The 25,557-nt window shown below is 48.6% G+C and overlaps 1 protein-coding gene across 2 annotated transcripts; it reads left to right on the forward strand.

Annotated features, from left to right (window-relative positions):
* Positions 1-421: 421 nt before the first annotated feature.
* LOC120994332 (3 beta-hydroxysteroid dehydrogenase/Delta 5-->4-isomerase-like) lies at positions 422-24,951 on the forward strand. 2 transcript variants are annotated; one of them, XM_040422804.1, is made up of 4 exons: positions 422-759; positions 800-1,110; positions 21,660-21,824; positions 23,992-24,951. In XM_040422804.1, exons 2-4 carry the CDS (start codon positions 951-953, stop codon positions 24,798-24,800), a joined length of 1,134 nt encoding a protein of 377 aa, XP_040278738.1. In that variant the 5' UTR covers positions 422-759; positions 800-950; the 3' UTR covers positions 24,801-24,951. The 2 variants fall into 2 exon arrangements, with proteins under 2 accessions (XP_040278738.1, XP_040278737.1); XM_040422803.1 differs by having other exon boundaries at positions 422-1,110.
* The last annotated feature ends 606 nt before the right edge of the window (positions 24,952-25,557 follow it).

A 25,557-nucleotide genomic window follows, 5' to 3' on the forward strand; every position in this document is an offset into this window, starting at 1 on the left:
TATGTGTACACTATATGGCAGTATTATGTGGGTGCTGTATACTATGTATACACTATATGGCAGTGTTATCTGGGTGCTGTATACTATGTGTACACTATATGGCAGTGTTATTTGCTGTTCAACATGTCTGTGGAGCACCTTTGCATATACTCCAGGAAATGCTATATGTACCCCAAGACTATAATGTTCCTTTCATATTTCCATATAGCCTTATATGGACGCTGTATGGCAGTATTACTTGGGCAGAGCAGACGTTTTATACCGTGCAGTGTATGATGCTGTGCGGTGGTCGTATAATACACTGAATGGAGATTTTCTCCTATGAAGTATCAGTATTATATGGATACTGTATAGCGGTATTATTTAGGCAGTGTATGCCGGTATTACCTTGACATTATATGTGCTAACAGCTGTGGTTCAGACAGTGTGGCGGTGTTATTTGGCACTGTCTGGTGGTACACAGGAGCGAGCATTCAGGCATCATGTGATGTATGTATATGACGCCCTCGGGCCCCTCAGGGTCACATCCTTATAATGATCCGTCTTCTCTGTCTCGTGGATTTAATCATCAAGAGACAAGTAAACAAGAATTTAAAGGGCCGGGACGCAGAACCTCGCAGTCAGTGTCACGCTGACGACCCTTCCAGTTCCCTTAGTGGTCGCCCTCCGGCTCCAGAGCCATGAAGATGCCTCGTTACTGGGGCCGACAGCTCTAGCGGTGACCGTACTGGTTGTCACCCAGCTTTCCAGAAACGTGACGTTTATCGGGGGATTGTTGGGTCCGGGGTTCCCATGTCAGTCGTGCAGGCTGGGGGCCGTCACGGATCTGACCTTCCTCAGGATTGTGGGGGTGTGGCCCTTCTTATACCCTGCGCCCCCTGCTGATCCGTCTTGTCTTCTCCAGCCCTCCACGTTCCAGTGCACACTGCTCCGACAACCCTGCGGTCACCATGAGCGGCACATTGTCGGGGCTCTCCTGCCTCGTGACCGGGGCCAGCGGCTTTGTGGGACTCCGCATCGTGCAGATGTTACTGGAGGAAGAGGAGCGTCTGGGAGAAGTCAGAGCCATGGACAAGACCCTGAGCGGCCAGCTCCTGCACACCTGCCACCGTAAGTACCGGGTAACGGGGCCGACGCCACCCTGAGGAATGCAGGCGGCCGGGTCCGCAGGGGCAATATCTGGGCTGATGGGGGTAGTAGTATTACTCACTCTTCTGAAGAAAGGGTTAGCACCAGCTCCTTCGGGGGGCGCAGCGACTCCCACCAGACGGTGGTTGAGGTGCCCTTGGTGGTAGGAGGCAGGGTCCCTGGTGTTCGTGCGGTGCGCCGAGAGATGGTACGGAGTAAGGAGAGAGGATTCAACAAGAACTATACTTGAAATATATATTTTTTTTCCTCTTCCGTTCCGTTTTTTGGTGTTCCGTATACAGAACCATTCATTTCAATAGATCCTTAAAAAAAAACGAACTTCCGTTTCCGTATTTCCGTTCAGTTCAAACATAGAACATGTCCTATTATTGCCCGCAAATCACATTCCGAGGCTCCATTCAAGTCAATGGGTCCGCAAAAAAAAAAAAAAAAGGAATGCATACAGAATGTACTCCGTATGTCCTCCATATCCGTTTTTGCGGAACCATCTATTGAAAATTCTATGCCCAGCCCAAAATTTTTTTATGTTCTCACTGTTTAAACATTGTACGCTTCAGTAAAATGGAACGGAAGCGTAACAGAAAAGAAAACACTACTAAAACGGATCCGTTTAATACGGACCGCAAAACCATACGGTCGTGTGCAGGAGGCCTCACTGTGATAGAGTGATACGTTCCTTATCTTGCTCACGCACACAAGATAGGGATATTTCTATATTTTTGTGGAAAAGACGGATCGCGGTCCTCATTCAAGTGAATGGGGTCGCGATCCGCATTCGGTTGGCCCACGGTCGGTGCCGGTGCATTGCGGACCGCAATTTGCAGGCCACAGCACGGGCACGGCCAGTACACGGTCATGTGCTTAAGGGTTAATTCACCAACATAAATCAGAGATGGAATGATATCAGTCACATAGGATGTAATGTCTCTGGAGGTTATATCAGTGCTGGAGCGTTATAAGAGGAGCGGCTGATATCAGTCACATATGATGAAATGTCTCTGGAGGTTATATCAGTGCTGGAGCGTTATAAGAGGAGCGGCTGATATCAGTCACATATGATGAAATGTCTCTGGAGGTTATATCAGCGCTGGAGCGTTATAAGAGGAGCGGCTGATATCAGTCACATATGATGAAATGTCTCTGGAGGTTATATCAGCGCTGGAGCGTTATAAGAGGAGAGGCTGATATCAGTCACATGTGATGTGATGTCTCTGGAGGTTATATCAGTGCTGGAGCGTTATAAGAGGAGCGGCTGATATCAGTCACATGTGATGTAGTGTCTCTGGAGGTTATATCAGTGCTGGAGCGTTATAATAGGAGCGGCTGATATCAGTCACATATGATGAAATGTCTCTGGAGGTTATATCAGTGCTGGAGCGTTATAAGAGGAGCGGCTGATGTCAGTCTCATAGGATGTAATATCAAAATAAATCCCAGCAGGCGTATCGATTTTTTCTTCAATGCTTTATTCCATACACAGATTGTAGGAAGGCTGGACGGGCCGAAACGCATCCTGTATATGGATCAATCTGTGTATGGAATAAAGCATTGAAGAAAAAATCGATACGCCTGCTGGGATTTATTTTGATTTTATAGTGGGAGCGATCCCTTCCCGTGCAAGCGAATTTACAAGGCGGTGAGCTGTCTTTCTTCTATATCAAACATATGATGTAATGTCTCTGGAGGATATATCAGTGTCGGATTATACAGCCACCACTAGAGGGAGCTCACTACATACAGATTATACAGCCACCACTAGAGGGAGCTCACTACATACAGATTATACAGCCTGCACTAGAGGGAGCTCACTACATACAGATTATACAGCCACCACTAGAGGGAGCTCAATACATACAGATTATACAGCCACCACTAGAGGGAGCTCACTACATACAGATTATACAGCCACCACTAGAGGGAGCTCACTTCATACAGATTATAAAGCCACCACTAGAGGGAGCTCACTTCATACAGATTATAAAGCCACCAATAGGGGGTGCTCACTACATACAGATTATACAGCCACCACTAGAGGGAGCTCACTACATTCAGATTATACAGTCACCACTAGAGGGAGCTCACTACATACAGATTATACAGCCACCACTAGAGGGAGCTCACTTCATACAGATTATAAAGCCACCAATAGGGGGTGCTCACTACATACAGATTATACAGCCACCACTAGAGGGAGCTCACTACATACAGATTATACAGCCACCACTAGAGGGAGCTCACTACATACAGATTATACAGTCACCACTAGAGGGAGCTCACTACATACAGATTATACAGCCACCACTAGAGGGAGCTCACTTCATACAGATTATAAAGCCACCAATAGGGGGTGCTCACTACATACAGATTATACAGCCACCACTAGAGGGAGCTCACTACATACAGATTATACAGCCACCACTAGAGGGAGCTCACTACATACAGATTATACAGCCACCACTAGAGGGAGCTCACTTCATACAGATTATACAGCCACCACTAGAGGGAGCTCATTACATGCAGATTATACAGCCACCACTAGAGGGAGCTCACTAGATACAGATTATATAGCCACCACTAGAGGGAGCTCACTAGATACAGATTATACAGCCACCACTAGAGGGAGATCACTACATACAGATTATACAGCCACCACTAGAGGGAGCTCACTAGATACAGATTATACAGCCACCACTAGAGGGAGCTCACTACATACAGATTATACAGTCACCACTAGAGGGAGCTCACTACATACAGATTATACAGCCACCACTACAGGGAGCTCACTACATACAGATTATACAGCCACCACTAGAGGGAGTATACTACATACAGATTATACAGCCACCGCTAGAGGGAGCTCACTATATACAGATTATACAGCCACCGCTAGAGGGATATCACTACATGCAGAATATACAGCCACCACTAGGGGGTGATCACTACATACAGATTATACAGTCACCACTAGAGGGAGCTCACTACATACAGATTATACAGCCACCACTAGAGGGAGCTCACTACATACAGATTATACAGCCACCACTAGGGGGAGCTCACTACATACAGATTATACAGCCACCACTAGAGGGAACTCACTACATACAGATTATACAGCCACCACTAGAGGGAGCTCACTACATACAGATTATACAGCCACCACTAGAGGGAGCTCACTTCATACAGATTATACAGCCACCACTAGAGGGAGCTCATTACATGCAGATTATACAGCCACCACTAGAGGGAGCTCACTAGATACAGATTATATAGCCACCACTAGAGGGAGCTCACTAGATACAGATTATACAGCCACCACTAGAGGGAGCTCACTACATACAGATTATACAGTCACCACTAGAGGGAGATCACTACATACAGATTATACAGCCACCACTAGAGGGAGCTCACTAGATACAGATTATACAGCCACCACTAGAGGGAGCTCACTACATACAGATTATACAGCCACCACTAGAGGGAGATCACTACATGCAGATTATACAGCCACCACTAGAGGGAGCTCACTACATACAGATCATACAGCCACCACTAGAGGGAGCTCACTACATACAGATCATACAGCCACCACTAGAGGGAGCTCACTAGATACAGATTATACAGCCACCACTAGAGGGAGCTCACTACATACAGATTATACAGCCACCACTAGAGGGAGCTCACTACATACAGATTATACAGCCACCACTAGAGGGAGCTCACTACATACAGATTATAAAGCCACCACTAGAGGGAGCTCACTACATACAGATTATACAGCCACCACTAGAGGGAGCTCACTACATACAGATTATACAGCCACCACTAGGTAGAGTTTTTGCTTTATGCAGTCAGTGCCTTTTGAAGTGAAGCTAGAAACTCTCTGTACTGAACTCTCTCTAGAGGAGGCGATAGGATTATGTCATAGATTTAGTCAGGAAGCAGGATAAGAAATAAACTCCCAGCTGGTCCTCTATTCACCAATAGCGGCTGATGATGGGAGAGCCGTTTACAGGATGATACTGGTGCAGTAGAATTTTGAATGCTGTGGTTTACATTATTTGATTTGCTGATCTACTATATAAGAAGTGCAGTAGTGCGGACTCGGTGTTATATCGAGCTCATTACAGAAATATAGAACCAGAACCAAGGCGATCACATATAAGGAGACCCATCTGGATCTTCTTCTCAATATCTGACATGAAATCAGAAGAAAGTTCCCTGTTTTTGGTCGGTTAGGATTATTATTATTTGCCAAATGCCAGAATAAAGAGACAGAGAATGTTTTAAGGCATTTTTATTACTTTCTGCAAAGTCAAAGGTTTCCATACATTTCATTAACCACTTAAAGACCACAGGTTTATACCCCCCCAGTGACCAGGCCCTTTATTACAATTCTGCACTACACTACTTTCACAGTTTATTGCTCGGTCATACAACTTACCACCCAAATGAATTTGGCCTCCTTTTCTTCTCACAAATACAGCTTTCTTTTGGTGGTATTCGATTGCTGCTGAGATTTTTCGTTTTTACGATATCAAAATAGGCCGCAATTTTCTCAAAAAAAGGGTATTTTTAACTTTCTCTGGTTAAATTGTTCAAATATAATTACATTTCTATACAAGTTTGTGTCAGAATTTATTGTGCTACATGTCTTTGATAAAAAAATATGCAATAAGTGTATATTTATTGGTTTGCGCAAAAGTTATAGTGTTTACAAACTATGGTACAAAAATGTGAATTTCCGCATTTTGAAGCAGCTCTGACTTTCTGAGCACCTGTCATGTTTCTTGAGGTGCTAGAATGGCAGGATAGTATAAATACCCCCAAAACGACCCCATTTTAGAAAGAAGACACCCCAAAGTATTCGCGGAGGGGCATAGTGAGTTCATGTATGATTTACCTTTTTTTCACAAGTTAGCGGAAAATGACACTTTATGAGAAAATAAAAAATAAAGTTTCCATTTCTGCTAACTTCTGGCAAAAAAAATAAAAATCTCCCACGGACTCACTATGCCCCTCAGCGAATACCTTGGGGTGTCTACTTTCCGAAATGGGGTCATTTGTGGGGTGTGTTTACTGTTCTGGCATTTTGGGGGGGGGCTAAATTGTGAGCAACCCTGTAAAGCCTAAAGGTACTTGTTGGACTTTCGGCCCCTTTACGCACCTAGGCTGCAAAAAAGTGTCACACATGTGGTATCGCCGTACTCAGGAGAAGTTGGGCAATGTGTTTTGGGATGTATTTTTACATATACCCATGCTGGGTGAGAGAAATATCTCTGTAAATTGACAACTTTGTATAAAAATTTTTTTAAAAGTTCTCATTTACAGAGATATTTCTTTCACCCAGCATGGGTATATGTAAAAATACATCCCAAAACACATTGCCCAACTTCTCCTGAGTACGGCGATACCAGATGTGTGACACTTTTTTGCAGCCTAGATGCGCAAAGGGGCCAAAATTCCAATGAGTACATTTTAGGAGGGCATTTTTAGACATTTGGATCCCAGACTTCTTCTCACGCTTTAGGTCCCCTAAAATGCCAGGGCAGTATAAATACCCCACATGTGACCCCATTTTGGAAAGAAGACACCCCAAGGTATTCCGTGAGGGGCATGGCGAGTTCATAGAAGATTTTTTTTTTTGGCACAAGTTAGTGGAAATTGATTTTTTTTTTTTTTTTCTCACAAAGTCTCCCTTTCCGCTAACTTGTGACAAAAATTTCAATCTTTCATGGACTCAATATGCCCCCCTGCGAATACCTTAGGGTGTCTACTTTCCAAAATAGGGTCATTTAGGGTGTTTGTACTGCCCTGGCATTTGAGGGTCTCCGCAATCATTACATGTATGCCCAGCATTAGGAGTTTCTGCTATTCTCCTTATATTGAGCATACGGGTAATGAGATTTTTTTTTTCCGTTCAGCCGCTGGGCTGAAAGAAAAAAATGAACGGCACAGATTTCTTCATTCGCATCGATCAATCTGAAAAAAAAAAGGAGGGGGAAAGGTGTCTGCCAGGACATAGGAGCTCCGCCCAACATCCATACCCACTTAGCCCGTATGCCCTGGCAAACCAGATTTCTCCATTCACATCAATCAATGTGGATGAATAAATCATTGCTGGAAATTTTTTTATTTTTTTATACACAAAGTGTTTGCCAAAGTATATGAACACCGCCGCCTCCTCAGCTCATAAGCCTCGGCAAACGCATCTTTTACTGCAGAGGAGAAATCTCGTCTTGCAGCGCCGCATACACCGACTTGTGTGTAATCTGACAGCAGCGCAATGCTTCTGTCCGAATGCACATCAGTGCTGCAGCTGGTCGATCGGATGGTCCACCTGGAAGGTAAAAAAAACAAAACAAAAAAACAGGCCGCAACGCAATAAATTTATTAACATCAACTTTTATAAACTTTATATAACATTTGAAACAGAACATTAACTTTTTTGTTGTTGTTTTTTTAACTTTTATAGGACAAACCTCTCCTTCCCCATGGGACAATGTGCAAAGCGCAAATCGTCCAGAGATGTGGCGAAGTACGTTATGCACTTTATCCCAGGTGAAAGGAGAGGTTTGTGGCAGCTGTGAGTGAAAGGGCCCTAAGACCCCTGTGTGCCTGTCCTGTGGGACGTGATCCCTACACTAATAGTGTACCTGTGTGTGGTACTTCCGGAAACACTCCCCTAAGCATAGGGCAGGCTGGTCAGGGCAGTCAGGACAAAAAACGGTGGTGTCACGCCTTATTCCAGCCCTGCTACAGACACGACATCTTTTTCTTGGGGAACGGTGAGTTGGGGTACCAGGATAGACAGACGGGAAGTGTCTGCCATGTAGCCGGCTAACTACATCAGGGACTTGGGGCACGGACCCTCCTGGATACAGGAGTTCCGAAATTATCTCTTCCTGGAATTTGAGGAAGGATCCCGTTCTCCCAGCCTTACTGTAGAGAACAAAACTATTATACATCGCCAATTGAATTAAATATACAGACACCTTCTTATACCAGCGTCTGGTGCGGCGGGAAACTATATAGGGAGCCAACATCTGGTCATTGAAGTCCACCCCTCCCATGTGAAGGTTATAGTCCTGGACAGAGAGGGGTTTCTCAATGACTCCAGTCGTGTCTGCGTGAATGGTGGACAGAAGGTAAACGTCTTGTCCCTCCACTTCACCGCGAGCAGTTCTTGGTCACACAAGGCAGCCCTCTCCCCCCGTGCAAGTCGGGTACTAACGAGCCGTTGGTGGAAGCCCCGGCGACTAGGTCGTGCGGTGCCACAGCATTGAATTCCGACTAGATGTAAGTGCCGAAAGAGGGCCACGCTTGTGTAAAAATTGTCCACGTATAAGTGGTACCCCTTGTGGAGTAAGGGTGACACCAAGTCCCAGACAATCTTGCCACTGCTCCCCAGGTAGTCAGGACATCAGACCGGCTCCAGTTTTGAGTCTTTTCCCTCATAGACCCTAAAACGATACGTATAGCCTGTTGCCCTTTCACAGAGCTTATACAGTTTGACCCCATACCGGGCGCGCTTGCTGGGGATGTACTGTTTTATGCCAAGGCGCCCGGTAACATGTACTAGGGACTCGTCTATGCAGATGTTCTGATTGGGGGTATACACATCTGCAAACCTGGATGACAAACGGTCTATGAGGGGCCGAATCTTGTGGAGCCGGTCATAAGCAGGGTGGCCTCTTGGATGACGGGTGTTATTGGCAGCGAAATGCATAAAGCGCATGATGACCTCAAAACGTGCAGAGAACATGGGCATGTAATGCATTGGGTCTTTAGACCAATAGGACCGCAATACATTTTTTTTAGTTAGACCCATGCTGAGGATAAGGCCCAAAAAAAAATTAAATTCTGAAACTGTGACTGGTTTCCACCGGTAACGCTGGGCATAGAAGCTTGGCGGTTATATACTGTGTGGCGGTTATATACTGTGCGGCGGTTGGTTTCTGCCACAACTAAGTCATAGAGATCCGCGGTGAAGAACAGCTCAAAAAACTGAAAGGGGGCAATACGGGTGCGGCGGAAGCAGGGGAGTGCCAATTGGGATTTGCCAGCACCTCTGGGAGACTAAGGGCTCTACGGGCCTGTGAACGCGGTGGCTGCGACGGGGGAGTTACTGCACGTGCCACCGTACCAGCTGGAACTGCCCTTCTGGTGCTCGCCACTTCACCAGGGAATACGGCGGTGCTGGTAGAAGGTCCAGGGTGTGCTGCGCTGCTGGTGTATGCCGCACCATAAACAAGATCAGCGCCAGCACCACTCTGCTGCAAATGAGGCTCATCACGCGGGGTATGAAGAACACTGACATGGGATCGGGTACGCCTGACCGTAGCAGGGACCTCAACCTCATCATCTTCGCTAGCGGTTAGAGTGCCACCGCTGTCTACAGGTCCATATTCTGAACCACTGGATTCAGCGGGTGAGGCGTCCCCATCGCTTTAATCCATCACGGCCAGAATCCTGTAGGCCTCTTCAGCGGAATACCCCTTGTTTGACATTTTGGGCTCACTAAATTTAGGGGGTTTTCCTCTGAGACTACCCGTGAAAAAGATCAAACCTACCTAGCAAAAAGGAGTGCTTGTGAAGTAAAGCTGCGACCGCTAATAAAGATCCAAAAAGCTCAAAAGTGATCTTTATAGCGGCGCAGCGATTTTACGGTGTTTTTGCAGTGATCAGAAAAAAAAACTGTCACTGCGGTGGGGCGGACTGAACGCAAGTGTGCGCACAAGATCAGGCCTGATCGGGCGAACACTGCGTTTTTTGTAGAGCCTAAGGTGACCCTAATGTACTTATATAGATCTGATTGCGATCAGTATTGATCACTTACAGATACTATATAGTACTAGTGCTGATTAGCGACAGCGATGACGCTAATCAGCGACTAATCGGTGACCGCGGTGCTGTGGGCGCTAACTACCTAACAAGTAGCTAAGTAACTGGCGGTGATGAGGGACCCTTACAAGGGGGGTAATCAATGACAGGGGGGTGATCAGGGAGTCTATATGGGGTGATCAGGGGTTAATGGCGTCATCGAGACATGAGAGTGCTGCCGCAGTGGCGCCTATCGGCGTTAGTGTGACAGGAGGTGGTTAATATTTGGTTCCATTGCCCTTAGACTGTATGACTTGGGTCAAACGTTTTGGACGTCCTTCCACCAGCTTCTCACAATAGTTGGTCGGTATTTGGGCCCGTTCCTCCTGACAGAACTGGTGTAACGGATCCATGTCTGTTGGTCGCTGCCTTTTCAGCTTTGCCCATAAATTTCCAATAGGACTGAGATCAGGGCTTTGTGATGGCCGCTCCAGAACACTGACTTTGTTGTCCTTCAGTCACTGTGTAACCAGTCTGGCAGTACGCTTCGGGTCATTGTCCATGTGGAAGACCCATTTCCGCCCAAGCTTTAACTTCCAGACTGATGTCTTTAGTATTTCCACATAATCCTCTTCCCTCATGACACCATCTATTTGGTGAAGTGCACCCGTCCCTCCCGCAGCAGAACAGCCCCACAACATGATGCTGCCGCCCCCGCGTCTCACAGTCGGGATGGTGTTCTTAGGCTTCCAAGCTTCTCCCTTTTTCCTCCAAACGTAACGATGGTCATTATGGACAAAAAGTTCTGTTTTAGTTTGGTCAGACCACAGGACATGTCTCCAGAAATGTAGGTCTTTGTTCCTGTGGTCATTTGCAGACATTAATCTGGGTTTCTTTTGAAGTAATGGCTTCTTCCGGGCAGAGTGGTCTTTGAGCCCATGATGATACAGTCCTCGTTTCACTGTGGATAGTGACACAATCTCACCAGCTTCCACCATCATCTTCACAAGGTCTTTTGCTTTTCTTCTTGGGTTGATGTGCACATGTCGGAAGCAGAAGCTTCCGAACACATGACGTCATCAGAGGGGCGGTCCGGAATGGTTTAAAGCAGTGGTGCCCAACCATTTTTCGTCTGAGGGCCGCACTAAACTTGGTATAAATTTCGCGGGCCGGAACCAGGTAGCTTTGCCAGAAAGAAATGCAAACGCTGTGAGGGGGCACATGTGAGCATTACTACTGTAAAGAGGGCACATATCTGGCATAACTACTGTGAGGGGGCACATATCTGGCATAACTACTGTGAGGGGGCACATATCTGGGCATAACTACTGTGAGGGGGCACATATCTGGGCATAACTACTGTGAGGAGGGCACATATCAAGGCATAACTACTGTGAGGGGGCGCATATCTGGGCATAACTACTGTGAGGGGGCATGTGTGAGCATAACTACTGTGAGGAGGGCACATATCAGGGCATAACTACTGTGAGGGGGCATGTGTGAGCATTACTACTGTAAAGAGGGCACATATCTTGGCATTATTACTGTGAGGGGGCATGTGATGTATACATGTGTGTAATGTATGTAGTGCAGTATGTGATGATCACACACATGTATACATCACATACTGCGCTGTCACCTTCTTCTGCAGGTCTACCTTGATGTCTGGTCTTTAGGCTTCAGTCAGATCCTCCACCGCCATGCTTGCGCCATGTGCCCGACACCACCAGGAGCTGGCCTCTCCTCCTTTCATCTCCCGTCGGCTTCTCCTACAGCAGGGCGCTCTATCGCTCCAGTGCCCGCCCAATCTTACCAATCAGGGGCGTAGCTAGAAATGACTGGGCCCCATAGCAAAAAATTTTATGGGCCCCCCCTCCCAGATCTCCCATCCCCACATACCTATCGGACCTCCCACCCCATTCAGTGCTCCCACCCAAACACCCCTCCAGGACTAGGGTTGAGCGAACCCGAACATTTCAGTAAAAGTTCGGGTTCGGTGTTCGGGTAATATTAATATACCATCGGGTCTGGGTTTTCTCCAATCCGATGGTATATTTTAACTTGAAGCGTCCCCATCACCATGGGAACGCCTCTATGTGAGAATATACCATCGGATTTGAGTTAGATCGTGAAAACTCAGATCCGACAGTATATTCTAACACAGAGGCGTTCCCATAGTGATGGGGACGCTTCAAGTTAGAATATACTGAGAACTGTGGACATAACAGCCCCCTGCTGCCTGGCAGCACCTGATCTCTTACAGGGGGCTGTGATCCGCACAATTAACCCCTCAGGTGCTGCACAATTAACCCCTCAGGTGCTGCAGACCCCCCTCCCTACTCAGTATTAAAATCATTGGTGGTCAGTGCGGCCCCCCCTCCCCAGTATTAAAATCATTGGTGGCTAGTGCGGCCCCCCCACCCCCTAATAAAATCATTGGTGTCCAGTGCGGCCTCCCCTCCTCCCCCCCTAATTGAAATCATTGGTGGCAGCGGAGCGGCAGTTTCGATCGGAGCCCCAGTTTAATCGCTATAAGTTAACTTATAAACATTTTGTTTGTTTTTTTTAACCGCACCGGGTGCCCCCTGCTAAATTGCACCCTAGGCGACTGCCTAGTCACCTTACTGGTGGCGCCGGCCCTGGATATGAGAAGAACATGCAGATGTGTCTTTGTATATAGTGTATGTGAACTTCTTGCTTCAACTGTAAATACAGCACCAGAACCAAGCCCATTACATAAATAATGCACCAGAACCAAGCCCATTACATAAATACTGCACCAGAACCAAGCCCATTACATAAATACAGCACCAGAACCAAGCTCATTACATAAATACAGCACCAGAACCAAGCCCATTACATAAATACAGCACCAGAACCAAGCTCATTACATAAATACAGCACCAGAACCAAGATCATTACATAAATACTGTTCTGTCCCCACATGAAGGCGAATGAAGGTGTAACTGATAATGGCTTTGTGACTGTCCTACCTTCGTATCCAAGCAGTGGAGCAGACCGGACCGGCAGATGCTCAGGTTAGATGGATCCAGACATAGACATGAGGATGCAATCAAACGTGGGTTTATTTGATCCAGAGCAGTGACATACGGTGATGCAATACAGGAATGCAGTAGATGCTGTGATGTGGATGTCTTTTCTGAGGCTACTGCTGGTCAGAAACTGATGCCTTCACAAGCCGAGGTGTGTGTCTCCAGTCACAAAGAATGCAGCACTGAAAAAGGCTACAGGAAGTGACCAGGCCCAAGGCTGCTAAAACCACGCCCAGAGATAAAACTTTATAGACAACGAACGAGGCGTGCAGCATACAAATTCCGGCCAGCAGATGGCAGCAGAGAACAATAGACTTAAACAACATAGGTAAAACAAGAAATAATACAGTGCAGAAATTCAATATGAAAGGAACAGCACACTCCCCGTCTGAAATTCACTTTGGGGATTTCACTATGACGAATGTCCATAAAATATAAACAACCTGTAAAAGAAAACATGTTAGAATGCAAAACATAGTTTAGTCCTGTTTTCCAACTTGGAATGGAGAAGATCTGCGAAACTTGATACAGTCCTGTTCACCCTGCAGGGACGTTCTCGATGGGCAATATTAAAATGAGTTCGTTGATTGGTCTTGAGAACGTTTTAAGCTCGCCTTTCCTGAAGATCTTCAACTCCACCTTCCGGACCTTGCCATCCTTGCTAGGGAAAACCTTTGAAATTAGTCCGATAGGCCAGTCAATCCTTTCGGTTTGTTGCTCTTTCTCGGAGGGAAGTGGGGTATCCCAATCCTTGACTGTTTCAGAAAACTGTCTCAGTAGAGATTTACCTTGTATGGTGATGGGCGCTACAAATCCCAGCGGATCAAATAGGCTGTTTACCACTGATAGGACGCCTCATTTTGTGAATGGCTTGTCTGCACAACTTATCTGAAAACCGAAAGAGTCAGCCGAGAGATCCCATCTGAGGCCCAAGCTCCTCTGCACAGGTGGACTGTCCAGTCCCAAGTTAATGTCCTTGAATCCTGGTGCATGATCGCCTGATTCGAAGGCCCTCATAACGGCCAGGCTGTTTGAAGCAATTTTGTGTAGTCTAAGTTTAGCTTGGTACAACATACTTTGAGTCCTTTTGAGCAGATCGATAGCCGCTTCTTCAGTGGGTAGTGATTTGAGTCCATCGTCTACGTAGAAGTCCTTTTCTACAAAGTCTTTGGCGTCTTTACCGTACTCGGATTCTCCCTCTAATGCAGTTCGCCGAAGGCCGTAAGTTGCCACGGCAGGTGAAGGGCTGTTTCCAAATACTTGTACCCTCATACGATATTCTGCCATCTCTGCGTTGGTGTCGTTATTCTTGTACCACAGAAACCTGAGGAAATTCCGGTGGTCCTCTCTGACTACGAAACAGTGGAACATCTGTTCAATGTCAGCGGTGATGGCAACGAGCTCTTTTCTGAACCTCATCAGCACTCCAACTAGGTTATTCGTCAGATTAGGACCTGTGAGAAGGACATCATTAAGCGATACACCTTGATGTTTGGCACTTGAGTCGAAAACAACCCTAATTTGATTAGGTTTCCATGGGTGATACACTCCAAATGAAGGCAAGTACCAGCACTCGTCGTTCTTCCCTAAGGATGGAGCTGGTTCTGCATGGTTGTTGCGGAATATTTTGTCGATAAAGGTAACGATGTGTTCTCTCATCTCAGGCTTACTGTTCATGGTACGCTGAAGAGAGTTAAATCTAGACAGAGCTTGTTCCCTATTGTTCGGGAGTCTCACCCTGGTAGCTCGGAAGGGTAATGGAGAAACCCAGTGATTGGTTTCGTCTTTAAGGAACTCATTGTCCATTATCTTGATAAATTCTCTGTCCTCTACTGACAAAGCTACTTTATCATCGTCCTTGCTTGTGTGAAAGACTAATCTTCCCAAGTTGTCAGCAAAGGGAGGAATGTCGTCAGGTGGTTGTATGAGGTCTGGAGGCTTCTCTTTCACCTCATAGTGATGAGGGCAAGGCTTAATGCAAGTTGTGTGTCCATCTCCACGCACGTACGTTTTGAATGAGTGGATTTTTGGCTGATCCAAGCATACATTTCCTATGACTACCCATCCCAAGTCCAGTCTCTGGGCGTATGGTGCATAGTCGGGACCATTACACTGTTGACGCACCTTGTGTACCCTTAGATTGTCTCTGCCAAGCAGGAGTAGAATCTCGGCGTTGTTGTCCATAGGTGGGATAACGTTGGCTAGGTGCCTTAGGTGTGGATGGTGAAATGCAGCTTCCGGGGTAGGAATTTCATCCCTATGGTTGGGTATTTGATCGCATTCGATCAGAGTCGGTAGAGGTATTTCCGTATTTCCACTGACGGAACAAGCGATGAATCCTTGTGCCCTCCTGCCGCTAGTCTCTATGCGACCCGAGCAGGTGTTTAAGATGTAGGGTTCTGACGGTCCCTTTATTCCAAAGGCTTCAAAGAATTTAGGTCCTGCTAGGGAGCGGTTGCTTTGGTCGTCAATGATGGCATACATTTTTACTGCCTTTTCTGGTAGCCCCTCCGGGTAGACCTTGATTAGGCATATGCGGGCACAACATTTCTCACTCTGGCCCTCCCCACATACGTCCGAGCATGAGCAGGAAACAGCGGTGGCTGTGTTAGCGTGGTTCTGGGGCTCCCCGCCATGACTTTGAGCAGGACTGGTGGTGACAGCAGCAGGTGAATCCCTTGTGAGTGGAGTTGGGTGCATAGCTGAGGCATGTCTATCACTATGACACTCCTCACACTTGATAATGGATTTACAGTCCTTAGCCATGTGCTCCAATGAAGCGCAGCATCTGAAACATACCCCAAGCTCGGTGAGGACTTTCTTGCGCTCCTGTATGGTTTTGGATCTGAATCCTCTGCATTTGTTCAGTGAGTGTGTTTTTTTATGAATGGGACATTCACGATTGAAGGCCTTGTCTCCTGATGAGGTAGTGTACTGTCTACCAGTGGGTACTGCAGATGATGGTAGGTTAGTCTTTCTAACATTCACGCTGCTCTTAAAGTCTCTGTGTTTATGTACAATACTTTCATACCTTGATGATGGTGTCACTGAGGCTGTAGTATTGAACTCCAGGAAGTCGAGGCTGGGGTCATTCCTCATCTGGGACTGTTCATCGATGAATCTGCAGAAATGAATAAATGGGGGAAAAGTGACGTCATGCACTCTTTTGTACCTTGAGACTGATGCCGCCCACTTCTCTTGCAGGCTGTATGGTAACTTCACGACAATTGGGTTCACCCCATGGGCTGTATCTAGGTAGCACAGCCCGGACAGACGAGGGTCTCTTTTGGCGAGCTCCAGTTCCATGAGCAAATCACTTAAATCCTGAAGCTTATGGACATCCTTGAGACTGATCTTGGGGACGTTCTGCAGTCTCCTGAATAGTGCCTTCTCTATTGCTTCTGCACTGCCGAAGGTGCGTTCGAGTCTCTGCCAGGCTGCAGCGAGACCTGCTTCTGCTTGTCCCACATAGACAGTTCTAAGGCTCTTGATGCGATTTGTGGAGCCTGGGCCCAGCCATTTGATCAAGAGGTCGAGCTCCTGCTCTGCGGTTAGGTTGAGGTTGGCGATGGCGGCTTTGAAGGTTGCCTTCCAGGCTCTGTAGCTCTCCGCACGGTCATCAAATTTTGAGAGACTGGTGTTAATTAGCTCTCTGCTCACCATAAACCTGGCAAACTCAGACATATCTGATTTCTCACTGCTTGTTGCCATGACAACTTGTGATGCCCCTGGGGCGTATAGGCTGCGTGGCGTGAAAGGGTGAGATGCTTCCGGGTAGAATGATGTTGCTGCAGGGTTGAGCTGTGGTCTAGCCTCTGTAGATTCTGATGACTGCTGCTTGAGCTGTGGAGGTAGGCGAGGAAACACCTGGTAGCCATCTTGCTGTAATAACTGCCCTTGAGAGGGCGCGTCTGGGCGACTGTTATTGGATTGCTCGGGTGCTGTGGGTGTCACTGCCACTGCAGGTAGAGCTGACTTTCAGTGTTGGCTTGGACAGTACTGCACACTGGGGGTGGTGCAGATAACTGTTTCAGTACGTAGTCGCTGGTGCGATCAGCTGGATCGTCTGTCTCCTCTGGTGGCAAGCAGACTGAATCAAAGCCTTGGCTCAATGCTTGCTCAAGTAGTCTTACTTTTGCTAATGCAATTTCCTCTTCCCTCTGTGATTCAAGGATCTTTATTCGAGCCTCCGCTTCTGCCCTCTTGGCTTCTGCCTCTGCTTCTGCCCTCTTGGCTTCTGCCTCCGCTTCAGCCCTCTTGGCTTCTGCCTCCGCTTCAGCCCTCTTGGCTTCTGCCTCCGCTTCAGCCCTCTTGGCTTCTGCCTCCGCTTCAGCCCTCTTGGCTTCTGCCTCCGCTTCTGCCCTCTTGGCTTCTGCCTCCGCTTCAGCCCACTTGGCCGCCGCCTCCGCTTCAGCCCTCTTGGCTTCTGCCTCCGCTTCAGCCCTCTTGGCCGCCGCCTCCGCTTCAGCCCTCTTGGCCGCCGCCTCTGCTTCAGCCCTCTTGGCCGCCGCCTCCGCTTCAGCCCTCTTGGCTTCTGCCTCCGCTTCAGCCCTCTTGGCCGCCGCCTCCGCTTCAGCCCTCTTGGCCGCCGCCTCCGCTTCTGCCCTCTTGGCCACCGTCTGTGCCTCTGCCCTCGCAAGGACTTCTTTTTCGGTGAAGGAACGCCTCACTTTGGATTGCTCTGCATTTATGCGGGCCTCTAGTAATCTGTCGCTCAGGGCGGAGCTTCTAGAGCATGATGATCTGTAGGACCGCGAGGAATGTTTTGATGAATGCGATCTGTGTGATCTAGTTTCTTGCAAATGAGAGATGCGGAGTTCCACTTTATCTTTAGCATCCAGCACCATGGCGTCTCTTTGTCTGTCTATTGATTCTGCCTTGCACAATTCTGACGGGGCTTCTTCAATATTAGAGTCTTTTAGAAAGGTTATATACCTTGTGGACAGTCTCTTGTATCTTTCATGGGCTGCGTTCAGCCGCCCGACGGCAACTTGTAAACTGGTGGCATCGCCTGAGGAGGACTTAAGTCCTGATATGAGGGAGGAAACTCGTCCCCATAGCTCTTCCAGGTTGTCACATAGCTCATCTTTCATGGTGTGATAGTTTTCCGTGACCTTTATAGTTGGTTTGAGAGAGCGCCTTGGTCGCGTGACTTGGTCTGCTGGAAGTGTGGGTTCTACCTCCAGCTCTTCATAATGATCAGTATCAGGTTGCATTTGCTTTGTTTCATCGCTGGGGAACTGTACAAGGTCCTTTTCGGACATTTTGATTTAAGGTGCGCTGTCTCTTTAAGAAATCGAACTTTTGAATTGGGGGCTGAAAATTGCAGTGCGGCTCAGATGAGGCACCCCGATGAGTTTCCCAAGGTGATTTAAGTGAATTGCGGGGTTTTGGTTTGAGGGAGGCCCCGCGTGCGTGAACAGTTCTTATATCATGCGAGTAAGGGTTAATATAGGATGTGGAAAGTGGCTTGGCGAGTAGTGGAGGACTTCCAGGCGAGAGTATATCTACTGCGGACACGCCGTGCTCCCCCTTAGGCTTATGGGACGTGCACTGTTGCCGGGCAGATTTGCTGGGAGTGGGCCTGTTGCAGGGGAGGTTCCTGAGTGTGGCCCTGGGCTCTGAGGGAACCTGCAGCCGGCATTGGACATTCAGACAGATATTGACTGGGGTACAAGGCTTTAAGGCAGTTTTTGACTGTTCTGTCCCCACATGAAGGCGAATGAAGGTGTAACTGATAATGGCTTTGTGACTGGCCTACCTTCGTATCCAAGCAGTGGAGCAGACCGGACCGGGAGACGCTCAGGTTAGATGGATCCAGACGTAGACATGAGGATGCAATCAAACGTGGCTTTATTTGATCCAGAGCAGTGACATACAGTGATACAATACAGGAATGCAGTAGATGCTGTCATGTGGATGTCTTTTCTGAGGCAACTGCTGGTCAAAAACTGATGCCTTCACAAGCCGAGGTGTGTGTCTCCAGCCACAAAGGAATGCAGCACTGAAAAAGGCTACAGGAAGTGACCAGGCCCAAGGCTGCTAAACCACGCCCAGAGATAAAACTTTATAGACAACGAACGAGGCGTGCAGCATACAAATTCCGGCCAGCAGATGGCAGCAGAGAACAATAGATTTAAACAACATAGGTAAAACAAGAAATAATACAGTGCAGAAATTCAATATGAAAGGAACAGCACAAATACAGCACCAGAACCAAGATCATTACACAAATACAGCACCAGAACCAAGATCATTACACAAATACTGCACCAGAACCAAGATCATTACACAAATACTGCACCAGAACCAAGATCATTACACAAATACTGCACCAGAACCAAGATCATTACACAAATACTGCACCAGAACCAAGATCATTACACAAATACTGCACCAGAACCAAGATCATTACACAAATACTGCACCAGAACCAAGATCATTACACAAATACTGCACCAGAACCAAGCCCATTACACAAATACTGCACCAGAACCAAGCCCATTACATAAATACAGCACCAGAACCAAGCCCATTACACAAATACTGCACCAGAACCGAGCCCATTACATAAATACTGCACCAGAACCGAGCCCATTACATAAATACTGCACCAGAACCGAGCCCATTACATAAATATAGCACCAGAACCAAGCCCATTACATAAATACAGCACCAGAACCAAGCCCATTACATAAATACAGCACCAGAACCAAGCCCATTACATAAATACAGCACCAGAACCAAGCCCATTACATAAATACAGCACCAGAACCAAGCCCATTACATAAATACAGCACCAGAACCAAGCCCATTACATAAATACAGCACCAGAACCAAGCTCAGTACATATATACAGCACCAGAACCAAGCCCATTACATAAATACAGCACCTGAACCAAGCCCATTACATAAATACAGCACCAGAACCAAGCCCATTACATAAATACTGCACCAGAACCGAGCCCATTACATAAATACAGCACCAGAACCAAGCCCATTACATAAATACAGCACCAGAACCAAGCCCATTACATAAATACAGCACCAGAACCAAGCCCATTACATAAATACAGTACCAGAACCAAGCCCATTACATAAATACAGCACCAGAACCAAGCCCATTACATAAATACAGCACCAGAACCAAGCCCATTACATAAATACAGTACCAGAACCAAGCCCATTACATAAATACAGCACCAGAACCAAGCCCATTACATAAATACAGCACCAGAACCAAGCCCATTACATAAATACAGCACCAGAACCAAGTCCATTACATAAATACAGCACCAGAACCAAGTCCATTACATAAATACAGCACCAGAACCACGCCCATTACAGAGACCATTTTCATAGTCAGGTTATCCCCTGTCATGTTCGGTCCGAGACTGCAGCTCCCAGTTTGTACTGGACAAGTGTAATGTTATGCTGGGAGTTTCTTCACAGCAGTGACTCCAGCGCCCTCCAGAGTTCTTCTCCATCTGGTTCAGACCACCATGATGACTTCTCCCGGCCATGATACAGCTTTGCAGAGTTTGATGTCTTCTTGCTTTACTTACACATCGGCATCCTAAATACTAAACTCTCTTTGCGCCCCACACTGCGCCCTCCTAATGACAGCAGTGTGCCCTTTGCCCCGTGTACCCCGTACTCGCCTGTCTCTGGTCTCAGTGCAATGCCTCAAGAAGGCGGGTGAACTGCTCTCTCTCTCCCGCCAGTCCTAGATGTTTAGCGCTCTCATTAAGGCAGTCTATAGTGACCTCCGCACAGTTGGGTAACTCCTGGGACATGACTGGATACAGCGTCTATGGGGTGGAGGTCCTTATGGCTGCCCTTACAGGGACGTAAACCATGTAATAAACCCCACATCATTTATTACCTTACAAGTATCCCGACTCCCCAGAACCGCCAGCCTCCTGTCTCCTGCAGCCTCCTGTCTCCAGCCTCCTGTCTCCGGCCTCCTGTCTCCTGCCTCCTGTCTCCTGTCTCCGGCCTCCTGTCTCGTCTCCAGCCTTCTGTCTCCAGCCTTCTGTCTAGGGCCTCCTGTCTCCTGCCTCCTGTCTAGGGCCTCCTGTCTCCTGCCTCCTGCCTCCTGTCTCCAGCCTCCTGTCTCCAGCCTCCTGTCTCCTGCCTCCTGTCTCCGGCCTCCTGTCTCCGGCCTCCTGTCTCCTGCCTCCTGTCTCCAGCCTCCTGTCTCCAGTCTCCTGTCTCCTGCCTCCTGTCTCCTGTCTCCGGCCTCCTGTCTCCTGCCTCCTGTCTCCGGCCTCCTGTCTCCGGCCTCCTTCCTCCTGTCTCCGGCCTCCTGTCTCCTGCCTCCAGCCTCCTGTCTCCTGCCTCCTGTCTAGGGCCTCCTGTCTCCTGCCTCCTGTCTCCTGCCTCCAGCCTCCTGTCTCCTTCCTCCTGTCTCCGGCCTCCTGTCTCCAGCCTCCTGTCTCCGGCCTCCTTCCTCCTGTCTCCGGCCTCCTGTCTCCAGCCTCCTGTCTCCGGCCTCCTTCCTCCTGTCTCCGGCCTCCTGTCTCCTGCCTCCAGCCTCCTGTCTCCTGTCTCCTGCCTCCTGTCTAGGGCCTCCTGTCTCCAGCCTCCTGTCTCCAGCCTCCAGCCGCACTCTCTCTACCTCTGTGTATTCCTCAGGGTTCCAGAGTAAAATCCAGGTGAAGCTTCTAGAAGGAGACATCCGCGATGCAGAATTCCTGGACAGATGCTGCCAGGGAGTGGACCTGGTCATACACACCGCAGCCGTCATAGACACCACCGGCCACGTCAACAAGGAGACCCTGATGTCCATCAACCTCCACGGTGAGAACAGAGGCCGATACAGGAGTATACTGGAGGCTGGGGGAGAGGAGGGGGCTGCAGCTGCAGGGAATGGATGTCTCATTCCCTTTGCTTATTTCTTCCTGTCTCTTTTTCTATCATTTTTCTCTCTTCCTTTCTCTCTGTCTTTCGGTCTCTTACTGTCTTTTCCCTTTCTTTTCTCTCATTCTCTTTTTCTCTGTTGTCCTCTCTGTCTACCTCTATTTGTCTGTTCTCTCTCGTCCTCTCCATTCTCTTGCTCCGTCTCTCTTGTCATATCTGTCTTTTTCATGTCCTCTTGTTCTCGTTGCCTCTCTCTTTCTCTCCCTCTCTGTCTCTCTCATCCTCTCTCTTTCTCTCCCTCTCTGTCTCTCTTGTCCACTGTCTTCTCTCTCTTTCTGTCTCTCTTTCTCTCGCCCCTCATTCTTACCCTACCCCTCTCTCTCTCTTACTCTCCATCTGTCTCTCTGTCTTTCACCCTGTCTCTATTCCCCTCTCTGTCTCTCTCTCTCCCCTTCTCTATATCTCTCTCTCGCTCTCTTTTTTTCTCCCCCTCTCTGTCTGTCTCTCTCTCTCTACCCTTCTCTATGTCTCTCTCTCTCTCTTTTTTTCCTCCCCCCTCTATGTCTCTCTCTCTCACCCACCCTCTGTTTCTCTCCCCCCTCATTCTTACCCTACCCCTCTCTCTCTCTCTCTTACTTTCACCCTGTCTCTATTCCCCTCTCTGTGTCCATCTCTTTCTCTCCACCTCTCTCTCACCCCTTCTCTGTCTCTCTGTCGCTCTCTTTTTTCTCCCCCTCTCTCTCCCCCTTCTCTATGTCTCTCTCTCGCTCTCTTTTTTCTCCCCCTCTCTCTCTCACACACTGTCTCTCTCTCCCCTTCTCTATGTCTCTCTCTCCCCCTCTCTCTCTCCCCCCTCTCTCACACTCTGTCTCTCTCTGTCTCCCCCTCTCTCTGTCTCTCTCTCTCGCCCCCTCTCTCTCTCTCTCACACTCTCTCTGTCTCTCTCCCCCTCTCTCTCTCTCACACGCTGTCTCTCTCCCCCCCTCTCTCTCTCCCCCTCTGTCTCTCTCTGTCGCTCTCTTTTTTCTCCCCCTCTCTCTCTCTCCCCCTCTCTCTCACACTCTGTCTCTCTGTCTCTCTCTCTCTCTCTCTCTCTCTGTCTCTCTCTCTCACACTCTGTCTCTCTCTCTCCTCCCCTCTCTCTGTCTCTCTCTCTCTCCCCTTCTCTCTCTCTCTCCCCTTCTCTCTCTCTCTCACACTCTCTGTCTCTCTCACACTCTGTCTCTCTCTCTCTGTCTCTCTCTCTCACACTCTCTGTCTCTCACACTCTCTCTGTCTCTCTCCCCCTCTCTCTCTCACACTCTGTCTTTCTCTCTCTGTCTCTCTCCCCCTCTCTCTCTCACACTCTGTCTCTCTCACACTCTCTGTCTCTCACACTCTCTCTGTCTCTCTCCCCCTCTCTCTCTCACACGCTGTCTCTCTCCCCCCCTCTCTTTCTCCCCCTCTGTCTCTCTGTCGCTCTCTTTTTTCTCCCCCTCTCTCTCACACTCTGTCTCTCTCTTTCACACTCTGTCTCTCTCTCTCTCACACTCTGTCTCTCTCTCTCACACTCTCTGTCTCTCACACTCTCTCTGTCTCTCTCCCCCTCTCTCTCTCTCACACGCTGTCTCTCTCCCCCCCTCTCTCTCTCCCCCTCTGTCTCTCTCTGTCGCTCTCTTTTTTCTCCTTCTCTCTCTCTCTCCCCCTCTCTCTCACACTCTGTCTCTCTGTCTCTCTCTCTCTCTCACACTCTGTCTCTCTCTCTCTCTCACACTCTGTCTCTGTCTCTCTCACACTCTCTGTCTCTCACACTCTCTGTCTCTCTCCCCCTCTCTCTCTCTCACACGCTGTCTCTCTCCCCCCCTCTCTCTCTCCCCCTCTGTCTCTCTCTGTCGCTCTCTTTTTTCTCCCCCTCTCTCTCTCTCCCCCTCTCTCTCACACTCTGTCTCTCTGTCTCTCTCTCTCTGTCTCTCTCTCTCACACTCTGTCTCTCTCTCTCTCTGTCTCTCTCACACTCTGTCTCTCTCTGTCTCTCTCACACTCTGTCTCTCTCTCTCTCACACTCTGTCTCTGTCTCTCTCACACTCTGTCTCTCTCACACGCCGTCTCTCTCGTCCTCTCGTTTCAGGCACGGAGCTGCTCCTGGAGTCTTGTCTCCAGAACAATGTGCGGTACCTCCTCTACACCAGCAGTATGGAGGTGGTGGGGCCCAATACTCGTGGGGACCCCGTAGTGAATGGAGACGAGGAGATGGTCTACGAGGGTAAATTAGGCTTCTACTATGGAGAGAGTAAGCGTCGGGCGGAGCAGGCCGTGCTGCGGGCCAATGGTCGGGAACTCCACAATGGGTGGTCCCTGGTGACCTGCTCACTGCGGCCCACCTACATCTTTGGAGAAGGGTCTCAGTTTCTCCAGATGCACCTTGACCAGGTGTTTCAGAATGGGGGAGTCTTCAAAAGAATCTCCAAGAAAGAAGCGTTGGTCAATCCGGTCTATGTGGGAAATGTGGCATGGGCCCATATCCTGGCCGCTCGGGCAATGAAAGACCCGGACGGTGTCAAGAAGATTGCAGGGAAATTCTACTACATCTGTGATGACACCCCCCACATGAGCTACTCGGACCTGAACCATGAACTGGGCAAGGAGCTGGGCCTGCGGGTGGAGGACAGGCTGCTCATGCCCTATCCGTTGCTCTACTTTATGGCCTCCATGATGGAGTTGGTCAGTTTCCTACTCCGTCCTTTCTTCAGATTTGTGCCGCCTCTCACCAGACACCTGGCGATCCTTCTGAACACCACCTTCACCTTCTCCTACAAGAAAATCCAGAGTGATATGGGATACAAGCCCTTCTACAAGTGGGAGGAGGCCAGGAGGCTGACCTCCACCTGGATGGACACCATACTGCTCCAACGCAAGGAGGCACGCAAAAAGAAATAGAAAGAGGAAGAAGAGGCAGGTGGAGATGTTCCTCATGGGCGGGACCTCCACGCCAGGCACACCCTGAAGGCACATCCTGATACTTGCAATTAACTCCTTCTTAACTAATTTTACCCCTTTAAATAAAGAGAACCCTGATAAATCTATGACTCTGAGACGTCCCCTCTGTCCCCGAGTGTCACCTTATAAAGGTTGTTGTTTGTATAATGGAAAGTCCCACAAACAACTCCCTCTGGTTGCAGTACACCCAGCTCCATGGGTGTCAGCCCTCTGGCTGTGGCCTCCTCAGAGCGGCAGCAATTACCACCATGTGATGCACAGTCTGCACAGTCTCTGACAGCTGCTCCCAGGTTGCAGGATCTCCATTCTCACAAGCCTTGTTGTAGGGTCTTTCACCCAGTACCGCACCCTCGCCGTGTGTGACAGGGTGGCTGATCTTGGTCACAGACCTGACTTTTACGCAGGCTTTGGCTGCTTCCAGGAGGCACTCACTAGGCGGGTGTCTTCACCCCTCAGCTCCAGGCTCATCTCAACTATGATGCTTCTCCACTGTGTGACCCCACCCGAGGTGTTGTATGACTAGTGCCAATGACTTCCACTTCTAGCTAGTGAGATGCAGCAATATTGCTGGCTTTGTTTCCAGCAGCAGCTCCCCGGTTCATATAAAACATGGCACGTGTGTGCAGAAGTGACCTCCACAACAGGTGCCAGCTACCTGCTCATGCAGAAGGCCAATGTGATGTCCATTCACACAGTA

The sequence above is a fragment of the Bufo bufo genome, chromosome 3 (genome assembly GCF_905171765.1).
Source record: "Bufo bufo chromosome 3, aBufBuf1.1, whole genome shotgun sequence".
Taxonomy (NCBI): Eukaryota; Metazoa; Chordata; class Amphibia; order Anura; family Bufonidae; genus Bufo; species Bufo bufo.

Excerpts from the sequence above, each read along its gene's own strand:
- LOC120994332 (XM_040422803.1), top strand. The coding sequence starts at position 951 with ATGAGCGGCACATTGTCGGGGCTCTCCTGCCTCGTGACCGGGGCCAGC. Across the intron at positions 1,111-21,659 it reads GCTCCTGCACACCTGCCACC|GGTTCCAGAGTAAAATCCAG; the intron begins GTAAGTACCGGG and ends TGTATTCCTCAG. Across the intron at positions 21,825-23,991 it reads GATGTCCATCAACCTCCACG|GCACGGAGCTGCTCCTGGAG; the intron begins GTGAGAACAGAG and ends CTCTCGTTTCAG.